This window comes from Poecilia latipinna, unplaced genomic scaffold, assembly GCF_001443285.1.
Source record: "Poecilia latipinna isolate Pla-1442-1.1 unplaced genomic scaffold, P_latipinna-1.0 Scaffold321, whole genome shotgun sequence".
Classification (NCBI taxonomy): domain Eukaryota; kingdom Metazoa; phylum Chordata; class Actinopteri; order Cyprinodontiformes; family Poeciliidae; genus Poecilia; species Poecilia latipinna.
In genome coordinates, this window is record NW_015112937.1 from 195,587 (window position 1) to 215,190 (window position 19,604).

Below are 19,604 nucleotides of genomic sequence, written 5' to 3' on the forward strand. Positions count from 1 at the left end.
TTTTCTTTCACGTGCTGATGTCCAGTTTCAGGTTTTCTCACAGAGGCGCATATTCTCAACCCAACCAGTATGCCCTCTTTTTTTTTTTTTTCCGTCTTCTCTCCTGTCTCACTTTGAAACACACACACAAAACAATACCACACACAAACACACACCCTCCGCATGCATACACACACCCAGGCTCTCCTTGGCTACTAAACTGCCGATGCAGTGAGATCACCACTCTAAGAACAAGGCTTTTGGGTCTTATTTGCTACTCTAGATATCTAATAACTCACCCTAATTACACCATCTTAAATTAAGTCTGACATAGGTTACACACCTGACCCGGCTTAGAAACTCCCAGAGATGTTTCTGTAAATTTCCCTTCATGGATTAACTGGAAATTTTTCTAGTAATACTCCCCACTTTTGCATGCATGAGATGAAGTTTGAGGAGAAATAAGAAAAGACTGAAATAATTAAGTGGATCAGGAAACTTTTAACGCACAGGACATTGTGTGTAATCATTTACACACAGGTTTGGGTTCTTGTCATTTGTTGTGGTCTAAGCTTGTCAAAACTGGATTCCAAAAACACTTTGTTTAGAAGATGAATTGATCATTTTCAAGTGAAAATCGCGTTTATGAGCAGTGATTTAAAAGTTAGCCTGTAAAGCTGTGATGAAATTAGGGTGCACCAGTGGAAAATGTTACTCTAGATGCCTATATATATATATATATATATATATATATATATATATATATATATATATATATATATATATATATACTGCTCAAAAAAATAAAGGGAACATTTCACTTTAATTTTGTGTGTGGCTCCAAATCGAGGCATCCATTGGTTAATAAATTTGATTTCCATTGATGATTTTTGTGTGATTTTGTTGTCAGCACATTCAACTTTGTACAGAACAAAGTATTCAATGAGAATATTTCATTCATTCAGATCTAGGATGTGTTATTTGAGTGTTCCCTTTGTTTTTTTGAGCAGTGTATATATATATATATATATATATATATATATATATATATATATATATATATATATATATGTATTAGTATACATGTTTGTTTTGGGATGCTTCTTTAAACATTCATACCTTTGAATATATCATGTTTGAGTTTCTAGAGGGGGTAAAAACCATCTTACATTTAGATTTGGTGTTCATAACATTTCTGTAAGCCCAGGAAGCTGAAACCACAAACAGACGCTCAATCTTTTTCTCCCTAAATTATAGTGATAAACAAAAAAAGCACATATCTGGAGGTAGACGTGTAATCATGCCACTGTAGAGCCAGACAGCATGGAGTCAAATGTCCAGCGCTGTTCTCTGAGTAGAATACAATAGCACAATAATAAACCTGCATCCAAACGGCATTGTCTGCCTCTAAAGGGAAACATGGGTTGCTTTTGGTTTCTGGTTTCTATAAGCCATCATCTAATTATGCTCTGACTTGGCACAGATGATTGTTTTCCTGCACAGGATGTGGCAAAACAACTGAAAGTGACACAGTGGACAATGGCTAGCTTTGCCACCAGTGTACTAACAATGTACTAAGTTGGCCTGGAAGAAAAACCAAAAATTAACTCACGAATTGTTGGTTAATTTTGAAAATTAACAGATGAATTGTTGAAAATAACCAAAGTCACCTTGCCCAAGTCGGTATTTTTGGTATTTTAAATAAAAATGAAAAGAACAGTTTTTTTTTTCTTTTCTTTCTTTTTTTTGGCTTTGTAAACGTCAGCTATGCTAATGTCCCTTGACGACGCAGCACTACCTGTGCTGTCTGTGGTCACATGGCTCCATCACTTCCAGTCTTTAAACAAAGTTTGTAAAGAGTGACGTTTGCAAACAGGAAGTCAGTTTAATGGTTTCTGTAGCAAACAATTAAAATCCTGGAGAAAAGGAGAGATTGTGACGATATGCGACGTGAGTTTTTATTTTGAAAAGTAATTGCACAGGGGCTTAAATTCACCAGACTCGCAGCACGAAATTAGCACTTTGACATGGGAGTTCTCCAGGCCTTATCCGCTTTGGTCAAGGACGAAGAGAAGCTGCTCAAAAAAAAAATGTCATCAATCATTTGGTAACATTTTGTGTTCATCAAGGACATTGGAAATTAAGTTATTTTATACTTCTAAACTTGTTCAGCTGTGCTTATTTGTTCGGTAACAAATAAGCACAGTAACTAAATAACTAAAAGTACACAGTTCCTTCATTTATGTTCAGATGCTGTAGTTTTAAAGTGACAATAAAATAAAAGTGGCATATAAAGTAGGGCTGTGTAATATCGATTTTGCGATATATATCGATATTTTCTTTCCTAGAAAAAAATCGATATTCTTCCGCAAGTATCGTACCATCCAACTGTCACCTTGCTCACTCACTGCTTGCTTCGCCGGGATTAGGTCATCAGGCTTAGAGTGATTCCTTCAGATGTTAAGTGTCAAGGTTTAAAAGGTATCAAACTATTCAGAGCAGGTACTTGGTGCACTTTATTTACTTTACAAATGCATGTAAGCTACAGTTTGTACTGTTTCAATTAAAAGAAACATGTTTTCTCACCACTTCTTTGATTCATTTTGTCCAGCTGTTGAATTTAAGTCTGTGTCCATGTCCAACCAGAGCCAGGTATTGTGTGGTTGGTGCTTTTAATCAGTTTTCAGTTAAATTAATTAAATCCAACTCTATAACAGTCACAAAATGTCACCAAAATCACTCTGTTTCTCTAAAATCTTTCAGTATTGAATTGTATCGTTTGCTGAATATTGTAATATATATTGTATCATGAGCAGAATATCGTGTATTGTATTGTATCGTGAGATTATTGTCTCACTACAGCCCTAATATAAAGGATGGTGGTTCTTAAGCAGAGATGAATTTATATTTGAGCTTCAAAGATGAAGTTGTTCTTAAAATGGTTCATGTTTCTCCGCTAAACCAATTGAAAATGATTATGGTAAAGCCAGACGGTTGCGTGTTGCGTCTCGTTGTGGCAGGACACTAGAGGAACATGATCACCAATTCCTCTTGCTGATGAAGGGAGGGAGATCACTCGCATGTGTGTTGGTTAGTCTGGCCAGGGGGAGTGGCAGGCCTGGGATGAAGGAAACTTGGCTGGCCCAGGCCCCGCACACAGCCGCTTTTGTTTGCCCAGTCGGGTGGGTTGTAACGGGGACCTGAGGCAGCGCTCATACGCAGGTGATGAAGAATGATAAAGAAGCCACTCTCTGGTGTTTGTTGTGAGCCATCGATGTGAATCACAGCCAAAGAATGTGGCGTGTGCCCTCCTCCTGAGAGTTGCCGTATTCTGTGGTTATTTAACGAACATTCTGTACCCTTGGAATCTGGGCGTGAATGTGTTTGCCTCTTTAAATTATTGTTCGTCTGGTTGCTTAGGGATCACCGTTCCCTTTTCTTGTGGTTATCATGTTCAGGATGGGAACTCAAACACAGTGAAACATCCAACCACGGTGCGCTTTCTTACAGTGATGACTCTCGTTAGGTCTACCCATAGATCTGGTTTCTGTTTGGTGCAGCAAAATGTTGAATTTATTCTGTAGCCAGTAGGTGAATTTAATGCACACACACGTGTCTATGCAGTGGTGTTAATGTTTGAATGTCTTCAGTTTAACAGCTAATGCTGACAACGTTTCTAACTTGCAAAAGCAGTCCTTCGACAGAACACTGAGGCATGTAGGTTCACACACAAAATAAAAGTGTACAAATACAAATAACAAATATACAAATAAAATTAAGAACAAGATGGCAGCATACAATTCTGTTCACTTATTAAGAATGCACAACTCAGTAGAATAATAATTTTTAAAAAAGCTACATAATGTACATGAATATTTGTGCACGGCAGAATAAATCTCCCTGGGGCGTCTCAAGATCTTTACAGATTTTGAAAGTGTGGCCTCCAAGCTTTGTCCAACAATGTCAAACTCATGGAAATAAATAAACAAAAAAAACAAAGTTTTCATTTCAGCTCCTCCACCTCCCGTCCAAAACATTCCTCCTCTTCAGCTAACTGCAGCGATGTAATGCAGTCGCTTTTGCTGCATTCTTTCGTTTCATCCCGTTCTGATCCAGAAGCTGAGGTGAGACCAACGACTGCCTTGTTGTAGAAGTTGCCATAACGACGCATTGTATAACCACAACTCAGTTTGTGAATTTAGTAATAGAAGCATGTGAATGGCCAATAAAACCCGGTTTGTTGATCAGCTGTGGGTTTCTTCCTCACCCCGAAACGGCTCAGATTTACTCTGTAAACGAACTGCATTCAAACACAAAGTTTGTCTTTTCAAAACCTCCCAAACTGCTGTTTAAAGTGTCATGGGAGGGATTCTTCATAACTTTGACTAGTTTATTTGGTAGAAAAAGAAAAAAAAAATAATTATTTTGTCAGAAAATGGTTTGTCTTGAAATTTTTGTCTTCTCTGTTCGTCCTCTGATGACTTCTTCCACTTTCTCTGTGGCGCGTCACATTTATGCATTTAAAAACAATAGGCTATTTACAATATGTCGAAAATAAAAACTGCAAACACCAGAGACATGCAAACACTAGCAGGGCTGTGAACACTTACTGAGTTTCTAGAGCCTAACAGCTGCTAGTTGGAAGGATCCACGATAACGCTGCTCTGTGCAGCGTTATCGTGGTTGTGATCCCTCTGAAAAGCAACCCCCGTCTCAGATCAACCCCACAGAACGAGGCTGCTACTATTTATGATGGTGATTGTGTTTATTGTCACATTATAATTCACATTTAGGCTTTGCGTTGGTCTGTCACTTCATCATTAGGTACAAAATGAAAAGCGTTTTTAGTTTTCACATTTTGTGGAAAGGTTTGTTGGTAAATTCCTTGTAAACACTGCCTTCTTTTTTTTTATCTCTTTATCTTTACTTTAATTTCTTTTTATTTCTCTTTCTCACTGTTTCTTTTTCTTAAAATCTCTCTCTTTCTCATTGTTTATTCAATGTCACATGCTGCTTTTATTTTAATTATGTAAAGCACTTTGAAATGCCCTGCTGCTGAAATGTGCTATACAAATACAATTTGATTGATTGATTGATTGATTGATTGATTCTTTAAAAGAAGTGTGATTTATTTATCTTTTTCCTTTCTGAACATAAACTTGAGTGGTGTCATGTTTTCTAACGTTCTCCCTTTATTTCTCTCCTTTTCTCCTCAGATGAAGAGAAAGTTGGACCATGGCCCAGAGGTCCGATCTTTCCCTTCAGGAAAAAAGCCCTGCAAAGGCCCGGAGTATCCGAGGTATGCTCAGAGATCCTGCTCGCCGCCGTTTTCCTGAGGTCGCCAGGCCCTGGCCGTTCCTTTGTTTGCCATCTGCCTCATAGTGTAACGGTGCCAATGAAAATGTCAAGTGTTCTGAACTCTGGGAGCTGCGTTCGTCCTCCAGCGGGAGGCCGGTTACGTCCGCAGTGTCCTGCCTGCCGTTTGTTCCTCTGGCACTCGATCTTTAATGCATGAGATCACATGTAGCTGCTTTAAAATTCAAACCCAACACAACCTCTTCTGCGTAAACGGTGCGCTGTAACCGGCTCCCCGTGCCATTAAAAATGAATCGATAATGAAACCGACCCCCTGGCTTCCAGTTTTTCCCGCCAGCTGACTGAACCTGAAGCATGGAGAGGTTCTCCTGCTGTCCGGACCCGGATCAGTGGTTGTAGAAACCTCCTGCCACAGAAATGTGCTCTTGCACAGTTGATCAAATGAAATCTCTGACTGAAAATAAATGTAGCTCAGCAGAAACCTTTGTGTATGTCCAGATTTAATTTGTATTTAAACGTTTAAAACATGATATGTTCCTTATTGTTGATGCTGAAAGCAGAGCTTCCTCTGCTGCCTGTTCATGCGCTCCTTTCCTGTAGAGGAGCAATAAGAGGGCCGATGCTGACTTCAAAGGTGCTTTGTTGTGTGTAAATTGCAGCCCAACAGGAATTGTCCCGTGTCCAGCCACACCCACCACCTTCGGCCACATCAGAGCGGCCAACGGCCAGGGCCAGCAGAGACGACGAATCACCTCAATCCAGCCTCCTACGGGGCTCCAGGAATGGCTCCGAACATTTCAGGTGAGCCACCTCTGACGGGCCATCAGAGAGCAGGTGTTCGTCCAATCACTGTGCTTTTAGTCTCCCACATAATTGGTTGCCTTGTTGTGTCGGCCCAGCACATTATCAGGAGCATCGTGGTGAGGGATTGGGATGAGCCAAAGCTGCTGGACAGAACAGCAATGAAAAGATGAGTTAGTTGAGAGCTAGCTCTTTATTAAAGCTTCACCTGAATCTGATAACCTATCTCTGTTTCTGATAGTGATGTATCGATCCATTTTTTTCACTTCTGATATCGATACAGATATCTGAGGTTTAGTATCGGCCGGCACCGATCCAATACAGACAAACAGAGTTGACTTAAAACATTTCTTTTTTGTAAAAAAAAAAAATAGACATAAATGCACTGAATTTAAAATTTATTTGGTAACTTTGCATCAGTACAGCACACTTAAATACACCTATAGCTTTCAAGCTTGGTAAAACATGTAAAAACAACTTTAATTTGTTCAGTCAGTGCAGTTAGGAGTAGAACAGCTAATAGCTCAATTTCACAAATGTGCACCAAATGTAGATAAAATACCTAATTTTTTTTAATCTCGCAATTACAGTGTTTTGCTTAAACGCAATTACAATCACACATGCATAAGTTTGTTCCCATAAGGCTTTAAAAACATGCCATGCCATCGTCCTGCTACCACTTCCTGTTGATACAACCGAAAAACCACATCATCCGAGCACCAAAACCTTTTATTGAAAAATTTACTTCTGTCTTGTTAGTCTGGAGCTGTAATGACCTCCGACCTCAAGGAAATAAGATGTAATATAAACTTATTAGCCCTGATAATCCCGGTGATTTTGTAGCTGTAATGACTTGTCATAGATTTCATTTCCACAGAGAGTTCTGACTTATTATCTTCTAATAGCTGTGTGAACCTGTGACCCCTCTGTGTTTGTTCTAAACATTATTTCATCAAAAATATTTCTGTTCTGACGGCAACAGGGAGATGAAGTTCCATGTGTAGAGGCTGGACGTGTTTTCCTGTTATTACTGGTTTGTGGTGAATTTAAGAAACAACGTGTTTTATACCGTAGGCTGTAAGCTAGCAAAGAATCACAAAAATATATATCCGTTCCCTATTTTGTTCCCCACAAATACTCTAATAAATGCAGGGGGTAAAAAGTGTATTCTAGTGTTCCTCTGATCATGTTTCAGTCCACCAAATTTTTGCTGCAGTTGTGAAAGACAGTTTATAACAAGGTAGAAATTTTAGAAGAGAAAATCATTTTAATCTCGGGTTGAGAGGACGGACCTGAGGAGGAGAAGCTCGTGTTTGAAGCTGAAGATCAGTGGCTGGAGTTGATGTAAGAGTTAACTATCTGTTGCTCAGCGCTGTTTGTGGGCAGCTCTCTGCAGCCCCTCATTACCCTGAGAACCAGCACCTCCGGCTAAACCTTTCAGTTGCCAAATTACAGGTGTAGAGCCAGATTTTCCACCCCGCCTGTAATCAGCGTCAGAGCCCAGCTTTTCTAGGGCAGGGGACCTGCATCTGCCTGCTTCAGCAAACACCTCAGAGTGTTGTTCTGAAGAAATGGTTGAGATGTTGAAGCTGAAGGTGCTGCAAAGCAACTTTATGGTGTCAAACTTTTTCACTGATGCACTGGTGGAAAAACCCAAGACACCTGGAGCACATCCACGCCTCACTTGCTGCCTTTCCATGACAAAAGTGCGTAAAAATTAGCCTATATTCTGCCAACATTGGAAAAACACAATTTAGCAATTGCGAGAAATTAGCACAATCAAGTAACTGTTAACTTCATGCTACATAAATGAAATATGTTTCAAAATAAAATAGACTTTGTAATTTAATACCTTGAAATTGGGCCTCTGTCTCTTTAAAAACTCCTGCTCCTTCTGAAACTCCGCCTTCAGGAAATCATCACAACATGGCTCCTCTAACAATGTTTATACCAGTGTTGCACTGAGAAGTAGCTCCTATAATGACCTCAGCTGATGTGCAGTTTTCCCTGGTGTTTGCTAAATCTTGTTCGCTAGTCTGAAGGAGCTGGGCGAGGTGAAAACTTGCAAACTTTAGCTCTGAGGAAGAACTTAGTCTGAATGCAACGCTAGGTCCACCCAGGTGTTTTGCAGAGCTGAATGGTTGCCATAGAGATGAAAGAATCAAAGCAACACTTCATGTATGTTTTTGATGAGGGAATAACATTATAATATGATGTAAAGCTCAAAAAATTATATTTTACACAATACTGCTGCTTTAAAAACATTTTGTGTCATCATCCTCCAACTACTTCCTCCCATCTTCTCATTCATGGTTTGCGCCAGTAGAAACATCACATCACACGACTCACGTGACTCGTGTGATGTGAAAAAAGTGTTTCCATCACAGTTTTGCAAAATAAACCGATTTTGATTTGGCTAAAAAAAACACCAAAACTTTATCGACAAGTTTTTTTCCAAATTGGCGTGTTCCCATTTATTTTTGAAATGTCAAATCGTGCAATTATACAGTCAATGGAAATGCAGCTGATGATGGACAACTGTGTTCTGTTTGCTTCACTTTTTACACTTTCACCTCCAGTCATGCTCAGAGACGTGGAGGCGATGCTTTTAAGGCACTGCTATGTGTGAATACTTGTATTGCTGCCCTGCTATTCGCACTTTTCATTTTTTTCTGAATAATATCTGCAGAAGTGATGTGGTTCCGAAATAAAACCAGAGGTTATTACAGAAGTAGATCAGAGAGAAAGTGTGTTTGGCTCATCTATCTGGTTCAATAGAGCCTTGTTACGCTGTGCAGCAGAATGTCTATAACTGGCTCAGTGTTTAATATCAACAACTACATATTATAGACAATCCAATAAAATAGCTGCGAGTTTTTTACTGGAAGATGAACTGCATTCGGCTTCCCAATTCCACCAGTACCACGGTGAGTTTATAGAAATGTCAGCCTTTAATTCTTCTGTGAAGTCAGTCGGCTCCATTTGCTTCTACTTCATACTTTACTGGCTGAAAATGAACTTTGACCTCATCATCATCTTCCATCTACATTAGGCCGTCAAATTCATTTTAAATTTTGGGCCTTATCAAAAATCTGAATGTTGTTAAAGGGCCAGTTGTGCCAGAATCTATTGCTAGAACCCATTGAACTGTTTAAATATCAATAAATATCTGTTGGTTTGAGAATTCAATAAGTGTTCCTTAAAAATAAATAATTGAACACCTTTTCAGTCCATCCAGAATGTCTTGATTGTTTTTGTGGGTTTTTCTTGCAATCAAAATCACAGATTTTCTTGTGCTAATTTGGAAATATTAGATTATTTTTTTTTGCAATATTTGTGCTAATGTAAGACGTGAAATGTGACTTTTTATTTATCACTGTATTCATCATGAACTACAGCTTGACATCAAGTAAAATGAAGGCAGCAGTCATTTAAACACTGGTTTTTGGCCAATTTTGAGAAAAAAATTACAGCAAAATCTGGAAAAAAAATTTGAATTTTGCATGAATTTTGTGGATTTGCAAAACAGTGGAGGGACATATTGATATAATTTGGAGTCTAGAGTGCCACATAGAGAACTACGTCGGACCAGATTTGGCCCCCGGGCCTTGAGTTTGACAGGTGTGATCTACATCCTTTTCCAGATTGATGCTTTAATGATGATGTCATCTAAAACTGAGCGCATCCAGTGTCGTTGTCAGCCGGTGTCTGGCCCCTGAATGAAACCTGTCTCCACGTTTGCTTGTGCTGTCTGCAGAGCTGGAGCGGCCCGGAGAAGCTGCTAGCGCTGGATGAGCTGATCGACAGCTGTGAGCCCACACAGGTCAAGCATATGATGCAGGTGATCGAGCCGCAGTTTCAGCGCGACTTCATCTCCCTGCTGCCCAAAGAAGTGAGCGCCTCGTATCGCCTGGCCCTCTGCCTGCTGTCCTGTTCTGTTGTGAATTTGCAGCCCTCTAACATTGTCTTGGTCCGTCAACAGCTGGCTTTGTACGTACTTTCATTCCTGGAACCGAAGGACCTCCTGCAAGCGGCGCAGACGTGTCGCTACTGGCGCATCCTGGCAGAGGACAACCTGCTGTGGAGAGAGAAATGCAGGGAAGAGGGTGAGTCTGGCTGCTTCCCACTGGGACTGTCGGAATAATGGATGCTAGAAAATGAATCACTCAAAAATACTAGCATGCATTAAAATTTATGTAAACTTGCAAACGTAGCTCGTCCACTCCCTGTAGAATCACCCAGTGAGCTGAGGGCATCCAGAAATGGCATGAGTCAATCTCTTTAGCCAAGAAGGTGAACACAAGCGTTGTTCTGCATGCTAGCTTGCTAATGCAACACGCTAACTCTACCAGACTGATGTTAGAGAGCAACTTAAAAAGGTCGGGGGATCTCTCACACATCACAAGCTTAACAGCTAGTGATTAAATATTAGCGTCCCAAAGAACTCAGAGACGGTGCTCGATTTGTCTGAGCTACCTGTCTAGATGAGCTTCCCGGGCTGAAAAGTTCCAAACAATGCAATGTCCCGCCCGTTTCCTGTCCTGCTACACTCAGTTTCCTGTTCTGTGACGCTCTGTTCTGATGTTCCGCTCATGTGACGCAACGTTCCGTTCTGCTGTTCTGGTCCTGTTCCGTTCCAGTATGGTGTAAGTTAACGCAGGAAAATGTCGATCAGCTGAGACTGATCTGCTACTAAACAGGAAGCAGTGAAACAGCCAGAGCTCCAGTTGTAAGGGTAGCTAATAATAACAATGGTGGAGCCAGGCTGGAGCTGACAATTAGAGCAGAAAGAGCCAGTAACCCGTAGCAATCCACCCGGCCGCTATAGCTGATCACTAAAGAAATGACTGTGCAAAAATTACCATCAGGCAGAAATTGTACAGAGCTGCTCCTGAATACATCGTCATAGACTGGATCCTTGTTTACACTGTAAAAATGTGTTTTATTATGCTCCATATCCATGTTTGATTTCAAGCAGGTTATTATTTTTTTGAATTTATCCTTTATTGCTGTCTCAGTAACACTGATTTGGACCAACAGCAAATGAACAGACAGATGGAAGAACACAGTGTCTCACTAAAGATAAGCAGTTGTTGTAAGATCAAACAACTGCACACCTGAATCAAAGTTCATCCTCCCGTAATAGATATTATGGGATGGTACTTCTATGAAATATTATCTTGTCTGTTTTACCAAACGGGGAAGTGACACTTTAAAACTTTTTATTTTTGGAAGTGAAGGCTGAATTCTCCTCTATTCATACAAAATTACCGCATGTGTGGTTGCATTTAATGTTCATATAGTTGATCTGTGTCTCAAAATAATATTTTTCTACTCTACACATTGTAAATGTGAGCACCAGTAACATCAAAAGATGCATTAATAATCAGATTATTAACAATGTGCCTCCTTCTCTGCTACCTGCTAAGTGTGACGCATAATAAACAATAGGAGTGTTAATATGAGCAGGTGCTGTCTATAAAAATGTGATTATAAATATGGTCACAAAAGCCGAGATTGCGTTTGCTGAAGTACAGCAGCGACTCTGAATGTAATTTTCTTTGTTCAGTCACAGGTGTTGCAGCCAGAAGAAGTAGATAGAAATAGATTTGTCATATTAGTCCACAGGTTTGTCTACAAAGTACATATTTTGACAGCAACCTGTTCTATACATTATTGACTAAGTTATTTTAAGAAACATTTGAAAACATCCTTACTGCTAATAAAGTGATCAGAGTGAGTCTGTGCTGTATTAGATGATCTGTGTTTGTTTCCTCTGGATATTAGCCAGCCACTAGTCGACTCCCAATTTATTGTAACAAAGTTTGCTCAGCTTCAGATGATGTGATGAAAACGTCTCTCTGCTGTTTTATTGCATTTTTTTTTACACCCTTGAATCCAACAACATCCAACCATTGCGGTTCTTGAAGTGGGAAGCTGCTTCCGCCTATCAAAATGGTGGCGGGAAACCCAGATGCAGGAAATGTGGCGTCATGTGGGAACTATGTATTCATTAAGGAAGTTAAATATTTGTCATAATATAATAAAACATGCTTCTTTGCTCTTATCTAGACGGAAATATCTGCCTTCAAAGAAAAGTTGCGGAGTGTTTTTGTTAGGATTTGTGTTGAGCTTGACGTTTGACCACAGTGACCACCCTGCTGAGGGCGGTGCAGATCTTAGTCACTGCTGCTATTTTGTACTGTGAAGCACATTGAGCTTGTGTTTCTCTCCATGCAGGTATCGACGAGCCTCTGCCCCCGCGGAAAAGGAAGGTGGCCAAGCCGGGCTTCACCCACAGCCCCTGGAAGAGCGCCTACATCAGGCAGCACAGGATAGACACCAACTGGAGGAGAGGAGACCTGAAATCACCCAAGGTAGCTTCCTCTACTGATTCCCAATGTGGTTAGATGATGATGAAGATCTGTTATCAGACATCTTTAAGTTAAAGAAAACGGCTTCAAACGAGGCCTGAGGGTTGGAATTGATGGAAAATGGTGATAAGTCACGCCTGCAGTGTTCCACTGAAATAAGAATGGAGCAGGCTCTCGCCACTGTCGCCCTCCTTTTGTCATCATCCTGTCTCATCCTGTCTCTCCTGTCCCAAGGTGCTGAAGGGACACGACGACCATGTGATCACCTGCCTCCAGTTCTGCGGCAACCGCATTGTCAGCGGCTCCGACGACAACACACTGAAGGTCTGGTCGGCCATCACAGGAAAGGTAGTTCTGTTTCTATTCTTGAGCTGGGTTTTCTGGAGTCAGAGTGGTCACCAGGCTGGTTTTCAATTTATGGCAAAGATACATGGAAATATTTTTGCAGCAGTTTTTGCCTGAAACTTACCATTCAGAAACCACTTGCTGCATTCTTGTTGGTTATTCAGGAGGCTTCACTTCTGCTTTTCAAAGATAATTGAGCATCTGTTTGCAGCCATTTTTATATGCGAGTGTGAATGTTGAGTTGGGGAGGTGTGGCCAGCAAAAACTTATTTGCATTTAAAGATACAGAGGCCCTAAAACATTATGAGAGGAGCTCAAAATAGACTAAAATTTAATTATCTAGGAATGATTTTGTGCAGAAAACGTGATGAACGTTCTTTATAGCCTCTAGACCTATCATGACCTGTTTGAGGAAGCATTACAGGTCACATTTAAAAGAAAGACAGTCAGGAATGAGCTTGAATCATCCCAGGTCTAAGCGTGTGTTTAGCTGATGAAGTGTGAGGTGTTGGAGTCCCAGATGTTCTTCTGAGGAAATGATCAGTGAATGTGACATCATGCAGAATCAAAGCTGATTCTCAATAACAGCTGTGATCAGTGGAGACTTTTCCTCTTTCCAGAAATATTTACTCTGCTGTTGTTGCAGATTAAATCCTGTTAGAAAAAAGCATTTCTGTTTAATGGTGACAGAATAAAACACAATAAACCACCAAACATTATGATTTATATCAATAAGCTGCACACCGTAACTGATTAACAGATTCTCAAATTTACTGATATTTATTGATTTGCTCGTGGAACAAGCGGTGGAGAAAATATCAAAAATAACATTTACATCATACTTAGTTTTGTTTTGTTTACCGTCAATAACTAAAATTTTTAATGACAACGATAAATCAAACTTATTCTCAAAATTTTTCACAGTAAATAGTTTGCTTTTCAGTGTTGATTTGATTCACAGTCACGCAGGCATAAAAGAAATAAATACAGCAAAAAAACATGAAAAACTTTATGATTGCTTGTTCCTAGTGCCGTATGTACAGAAATATTTGATTTGCCCTGTGTTGTTTTGAAAGGCAGCATGTTCACCACATGTCTCAGCTGGAGGAACTCACAGCAGCAGGCTGTCAGTGTCTCTGGTGATCAAAACTTTTCTCTGCATCCAGATCCAATCTTCTCCTGAAGAGCCTCACCAGTCTGTTTTGGCTTCTTACGTTGATGCGTTTCGCAGCGCTGCTCCACAGCATCCGCCTGCACACACTGTTGGTATTCATAGCAGGAGCTGGAGCGGTCACACTGAGCTGCTGCTTTATTAAAAAGGAGGTGGAGGTGTGGAGAGGTTGCAGATCAGTGTTTATGCCTCCCTGTTGGACTCCTGTTTAACCAATAATCTATAATGATCATCTAAGCACACAAATGGAACATATCTTGTGTTTTTGTTCTTCATAATATTAGATCCATATTCGGGAACCATCTTTGTTCTTTATAGACGCGTTGCAATGCGACTCCATGCGTGTTAGATCCCATCCTTCGGCTCTCTGCTGGAGGGCAAAAACACTGCTTACTGACGATGACTAGCTGTCAAGTCGTCAATATAATGAGTGATGTATAAAAGAGAAAAGGGTGTGGAGCTTTGCTGCATACAAGATTATGACATTTCACAGGTCAGGTGTAAATTTTAATAAAAAAAAAAAAGATGAAGAGGAAAGTATGACAAGTGTGCTAGCTTGACTTTGACAACTTTAACATGTAGATGTGCTGTGGAATTGAGAGTGTTGTGGTTCAGTAAAAAAAAAAGCGACCTACAGCTTAGTTGACAGAGAAGAAGACAAAATAAGAATCCGAGTGGTTTTTAGTTGTTCAATGGTTTGTCTGTGTTATTTTTCCCTTTGCTGTGACGCCAAATTAATACCTACGTCTCCATGTTTCATTTAGTTAACTGAATTGTTCTACCGCCTCAACGCGGTTACAGATGGCAAGTAAAAGAATTAACTTTTTTCCCTCCAGCGTTGCACAACATTTCCAGATGTAAATAATAACATGCAACTTGCCTATAGGTATCTATGCTGTGCATTTTCATTCAGTTATGGATTTTTGGCATTCTTGGCATATGGTGGGGGTGAGGGGAATGCTTTTTATGGATGTAAAGATTCTCCTTTACATATGCTAATGTTGGCTCTGGGCCCATGGCTAATTATAAACCCACCAGTCACAGCATTTGCTGATCTGAGTCGATCTCGCCAAGGTGATCCGACGGGTAGGGAGCTGGCTTTGGCTCTGCTTCACTAAAACCCAAACGTCTAGTTGGCAGGTTGCTGAGTTACGAGCTCAGCGGCTGCATGTTGGGGGAAGGAGTGTGCAGTGAATCGCAGCAGCAGGATGAACCACCTTCATTCAGACTGGCCGGCTCGTCGCCTGCAGCGTTTGAACTGCCTCACCATTGTTTGCTTGTAGCAGAAAAACGAGCTGGAATCTGTTTGTTTGGGTGCTGCAGTCAGACCACACTGCCCCCTCACACTCCCATCCTCCCACCCCAATGCTTCTAAAAGAACAGTCAGTGAGGCTGAGTCAACCCTTTCAGTGAACCGTCTGTCGATGCTCATAAAACCAAAGTAAAAATCCTATAAGAGTCCAAGCTCTCATCATTCCTCCTTCTTCTCTGTTGCCAGCCTTTATTAGTCTTTACCCGTTATATGGTTTCACCTTCAAGTGTTACCTGTGGAGCAATCAGGCGTGTTTAAGAGAAATTCACTGATATTAGTTTCTGTATCGGTCCTGATATTGACAAAAATTCTTGATCGGGTATCAGTGACAACAAGCCCAATCCATAAAGGCAAATCTATTTAGTCTAATTCTATGCTTTGTGCTCTGAGTGTTCTTTATTTTACATCATACTTAGAATTCCTAATTGCACTTTCTAAATCATTTGAAAAAAGGTTTGTTGCAGTTTATTTTTACATGTTTAACCAATGCAGCCAGCCTGATTTTTGGTCTCCACATTTTTCTAAAGCATAAATTTGGTTCGAACAAAAGTCCTTCTGATATATGACGTCAGAGGAGCAACAGTAAAGTTGTTCTCTAGCATTTCTTCCATCACCATCTACAATAACTCTTGAAATGAGCTACAACAACTTTTAATTTTTTGAATACAATTGAATTAAAACAGGATAGGGGAAGAGTTGGCCTGTGATGAAGGAAACCAAGAGCTGTTGATCTGCCATCAACCCAGCAGGTCTCTAAATATTATATTATAGTTATTAAACTCATCTATGTGAAATCCTGCCCCTATCAAATATGAGCGAGTTAGAGACGTGATCTAAATGTTCATATTTTCAACAAATTAGAGCAGCTAATTCCTGCTCATTTTTATGTTTTGTTTTGCTCCATTTGTTCTCTCCTTGGATTATATTTTTGGATGAAACGCTAAATCGAACCCACGCTGAGAGACAATCAGAAAATTAACTCTTATTATCTCAATATTTGTGAGTATAAAGGAAAAAGACAAGGTAAACAAAACTGCCTTGTATTTGTCTTCATGAAAGTAGTTTTGCTGCTAACTTGTTCCCATGGAGGTGTTTAAAGATGCTGTCTTTAGTGGAGGAACCTTTTGTCTCGGCGTGTCTCGGGCTCGGGCTGGAGCTGTCAGTCTTCCATCCACACACACTAACAGGTGCACACACATCTCAGCGCTTCAAAGGTGGCTGCCTTGTGTTTAACAGAGCACAGCTTGTCCTTGGGGTGCCTGTCAGCAGCAGGCTCGGCTGTCACGGAGATTTAAGATGGCAGACCAGTGGACTGATGTTGCATCCAGGGAAGAGGGGGCGTGTCCGCTGGGGAGCTGCAGTGGTCCGCGCTTTACCCTGTTCTTTCCATCAACAAGACAAATGTTGCAGCTTGCTTCTTCTGAGGCTATCACTGATAATTTAAGACTGGGGAATTTATACAGAGTCATTATTGTTTTATTTAAATGTTTGGAGCAGGTTATTGACTTCAATGAAAATATAATGCATACTAAGCAGAGTTTCCCACTGGGCTTCACTTGCTCCCACAACAGGCTAAATGTTGTTTGTCTGTTTATTAAAGGTTCTTTTATTCACCAGTAAGCAGAGATGGGATAAAGTCTCTTAAGTAGAACTGTTAGAAGCACAATGGCAACATAGTACGGTCAGTATGTGAACACAGAGGAAGATTGAGGTCACATGTATTTATTTATTTTTTTTAATTCACTGGAACTTTGTAGTCACTTCCTGTCTTTAATGGTCTGCAAGCTAACAACTCCGGCAAAGAAAGTGACAAGTCATGGATAAAGGATGAAACATTTGTTATATTTGTTGTTTAGGTATTGTTGCTAATGTCTTCTCATAACACGTAAATACCACGTTACATTTTCACATTTTTTGTTAACTTTAAACATTTTTAGCTGAAAAACACAGTAGGCTGCTGGCATCTCATCCAACGGGAGGGGTGTTATGTTAGCATTAGCTTTCTGTTTCCTGTACTGAACAATCACAGCCTCAGGCTCAGTCAGGTGTGATGACTACTGCTCTATATCGAAAGAGGACGTACTCATGTTTTTATTGCACAATATTAAATTACTGTCTAAAGCACTCCACACCAAACTAATGCAAGAATGGTTGGAAATAATGGCATACAGGAAGCCAGATGTCAGTATTGATTGCTATTGATTGTTTTTAAAGAAACATTTAATCTTTGTTTGGATAAGGATTTTTTTCAAAGCATTTTATACATTTCATGACTGTACCCAATATATAAGGAGGAATAATTAACTCTAGTCGTCCCCACTGACACATATAAACTCTTTTATTTGATGTGACGATAAGACGTGAAGGTGAAACATGTCTCCTAGACAGCTTTAGCAGTTCGTTGGCGTTTCTGGATCTTTCAGTGTCCTGGAGGCAGAGCAGAATAAACATTTATTCAGCTTCCACGTGTTAGAGCGTGTTTCTTTTATGTGTTTGTAACTTTGGCTTTGAGGCTTTTCCACCCCCTGAGACTGACGCGTAACATTTCTAACCTCTTTCTCCTGTCGTTCTTGTTTCAGGCTGTCTGGTATGAAGATGAAACATTAATCCTCAATAATCTTTGAATGATGTGGCGTTTGGTTGTAAATAGGTAGAATCTTGTTCCTCACCTCTGGCTGTTATAAAACCCAGGAACATCTGAACATAGAAAACATACGGGGAAAGAAAACAGTTCAACCATGTTGATAGCTGGTTACAAGTATTTTTGAGACAAAAATGTGTTTTCAGACTTTTCTTTTGTAATGTCTCTTGAAAATGTAATCTTATATAATGAAATTATTTAGTTTTTGTACAAGGGTTGCACAAAAAATATGTTCTAAGCATTATTTAGAGTTAGGCCTGTCAGGATAACAACGTTTCCTGGGTGATGAATTGTCCCAGAAGTTATTGCGATAAACGGTAATATTGTTGCTGTGAGAATATTTTCTTATGTTATAATGGTAATGACACGGTAATACAATTATAAGACATTTTAAATATGCAAAATAAATAAAACAACAGAAAGAGCAAATGAAATTATTTTTGTTTTATTAAACAAAATTGTCTTTCAAAAAAACCAACACACCAGACCTAAGACTTTAGTCAATCAGATTTTGGTGAAAAAAAGAAAAACAATAAATTATGCAAATGGAAATGATTAAGGTCGTTTTAATTTATCATGCGATTAAACTGATTTACTGCTTATTGCCGATTTCCCATCCGGTAGCATTACAGACTGAATAATAGAGTTCCATCTTTAAATTTGAGTAAAAACCAGAAGAAAAATCAACATTTATAGCGTTTTTTTAAAAACTGAGACATAATATTACAGCACAGTCTTACAGGGTTAATCTTCGCTCAACATATATTTGGCTTCGTTTATCCTTATTATACTCCCCACAACGTTCATAAAAAGTACATTTCTTTATTGATATTTAACGCAGAGACACAATTGACCCTCTTCTGTAGATCTGCATCAGCAGCTGCGTCTTTAAAGTGGGCGTTCACAGTTTGAGTGAAAACGTTAATCTTCCTTCATTCTCAGGGAGAGGCTTGTTTAACGTTGGATTGCTGAGACGTTCATCTCAGACGTAGTCTCTTCCCACGCAGTGTTTGAGGAGCTCTAATCACACGGATTCTTGTTCTGAGCTTCCCTCTGAAGCTTTAATTCACCCGGTGAATCCTGCATCCGCATGTGTCCACCGCAAATTACATAAAGGTGCAGCCCTCTCAGTATCAAACCCCAAACTGTCAAAAAATGTGTTTCTGTTCAGGTGGCCTGGTCTGCAGTCTACTGCTCTACAGACACGCTCCTCATACCCTGCAGTTTTAAAACGGCTTTAGTTATGCTATAGTTGGCTTTAAGTTGGAAGGTTGTGTGTTAGATTCCAGCATTCTCACGTCTGGTATCTTTGGCCATTTTTGTATTGACTCAACAAATGAAATGGGGAGCAAAGTTGATACCAACTGACGGGAACAAAGAGCCAGATTAAAAATGTCTCTTTAGAGAGTTGTCTATCATGTATGGACTTCAGTAGACGGGTTCATGTCTCCAGTTTAGGACTTCCTTTGTCTGAATAGGTTATTTGTTAATAGAGTGACTTAAAAATGAAACGAAGCAACTCCTTAAAAGGGCAGTATTATGTAAAATTGACTTGCTGAATGCTACTATTCAGATGTCCAGAATGCCTGGATGGACCTAGCCCAACCTTCAATGACAAAGCTCCACCTTCCCATTCAGCTCCTTCAGACTAGCCAGCAGCAATTA

General features: G+C 39.9%; 1 protein-coding gene across 2 annotated transcripts in view; it reads left to right on the plus strand.

Annotated features, from left to right (window-relative positions):
• LOC106949049 (F-box/WD repeat-containing protein 7) overlaps window positions 1-19,604 on the plus strand; it is a 62,276-nt gene that overhangs the window by 31,379 nt on the left and 11,293 nt on the right. For both annotated transcript variants that reach the window (XM_015035029.1, XM_015035030.1), the window contains exons 2-7: window positions 5,196-5,278; window positions 5,955-6,096; window positions 9,854-9,988; window positions 10,079-10,202; window positions 12,337-12,473; window positions 12,705-12,818. In XM_015035029.1, coding sequence (XP_014890515.1) covers window positions 5,196-5,278; window positions 5,955-6,096; window positions 9,854-9,988; window positions 10,079-10,202; window positions 12,337-12,473; window positions 12,705-12,818 — 735 coding nt within the window. The remainder of the gene's footprint in view (window positions 1-5,195; window positions 5,279-5,954; window positions 6,097-9,853; window positions 9,989-10,078; window positions 10,203-12,336; window positions 12,474-12,704; window positions 12,819-19,604) is intronic.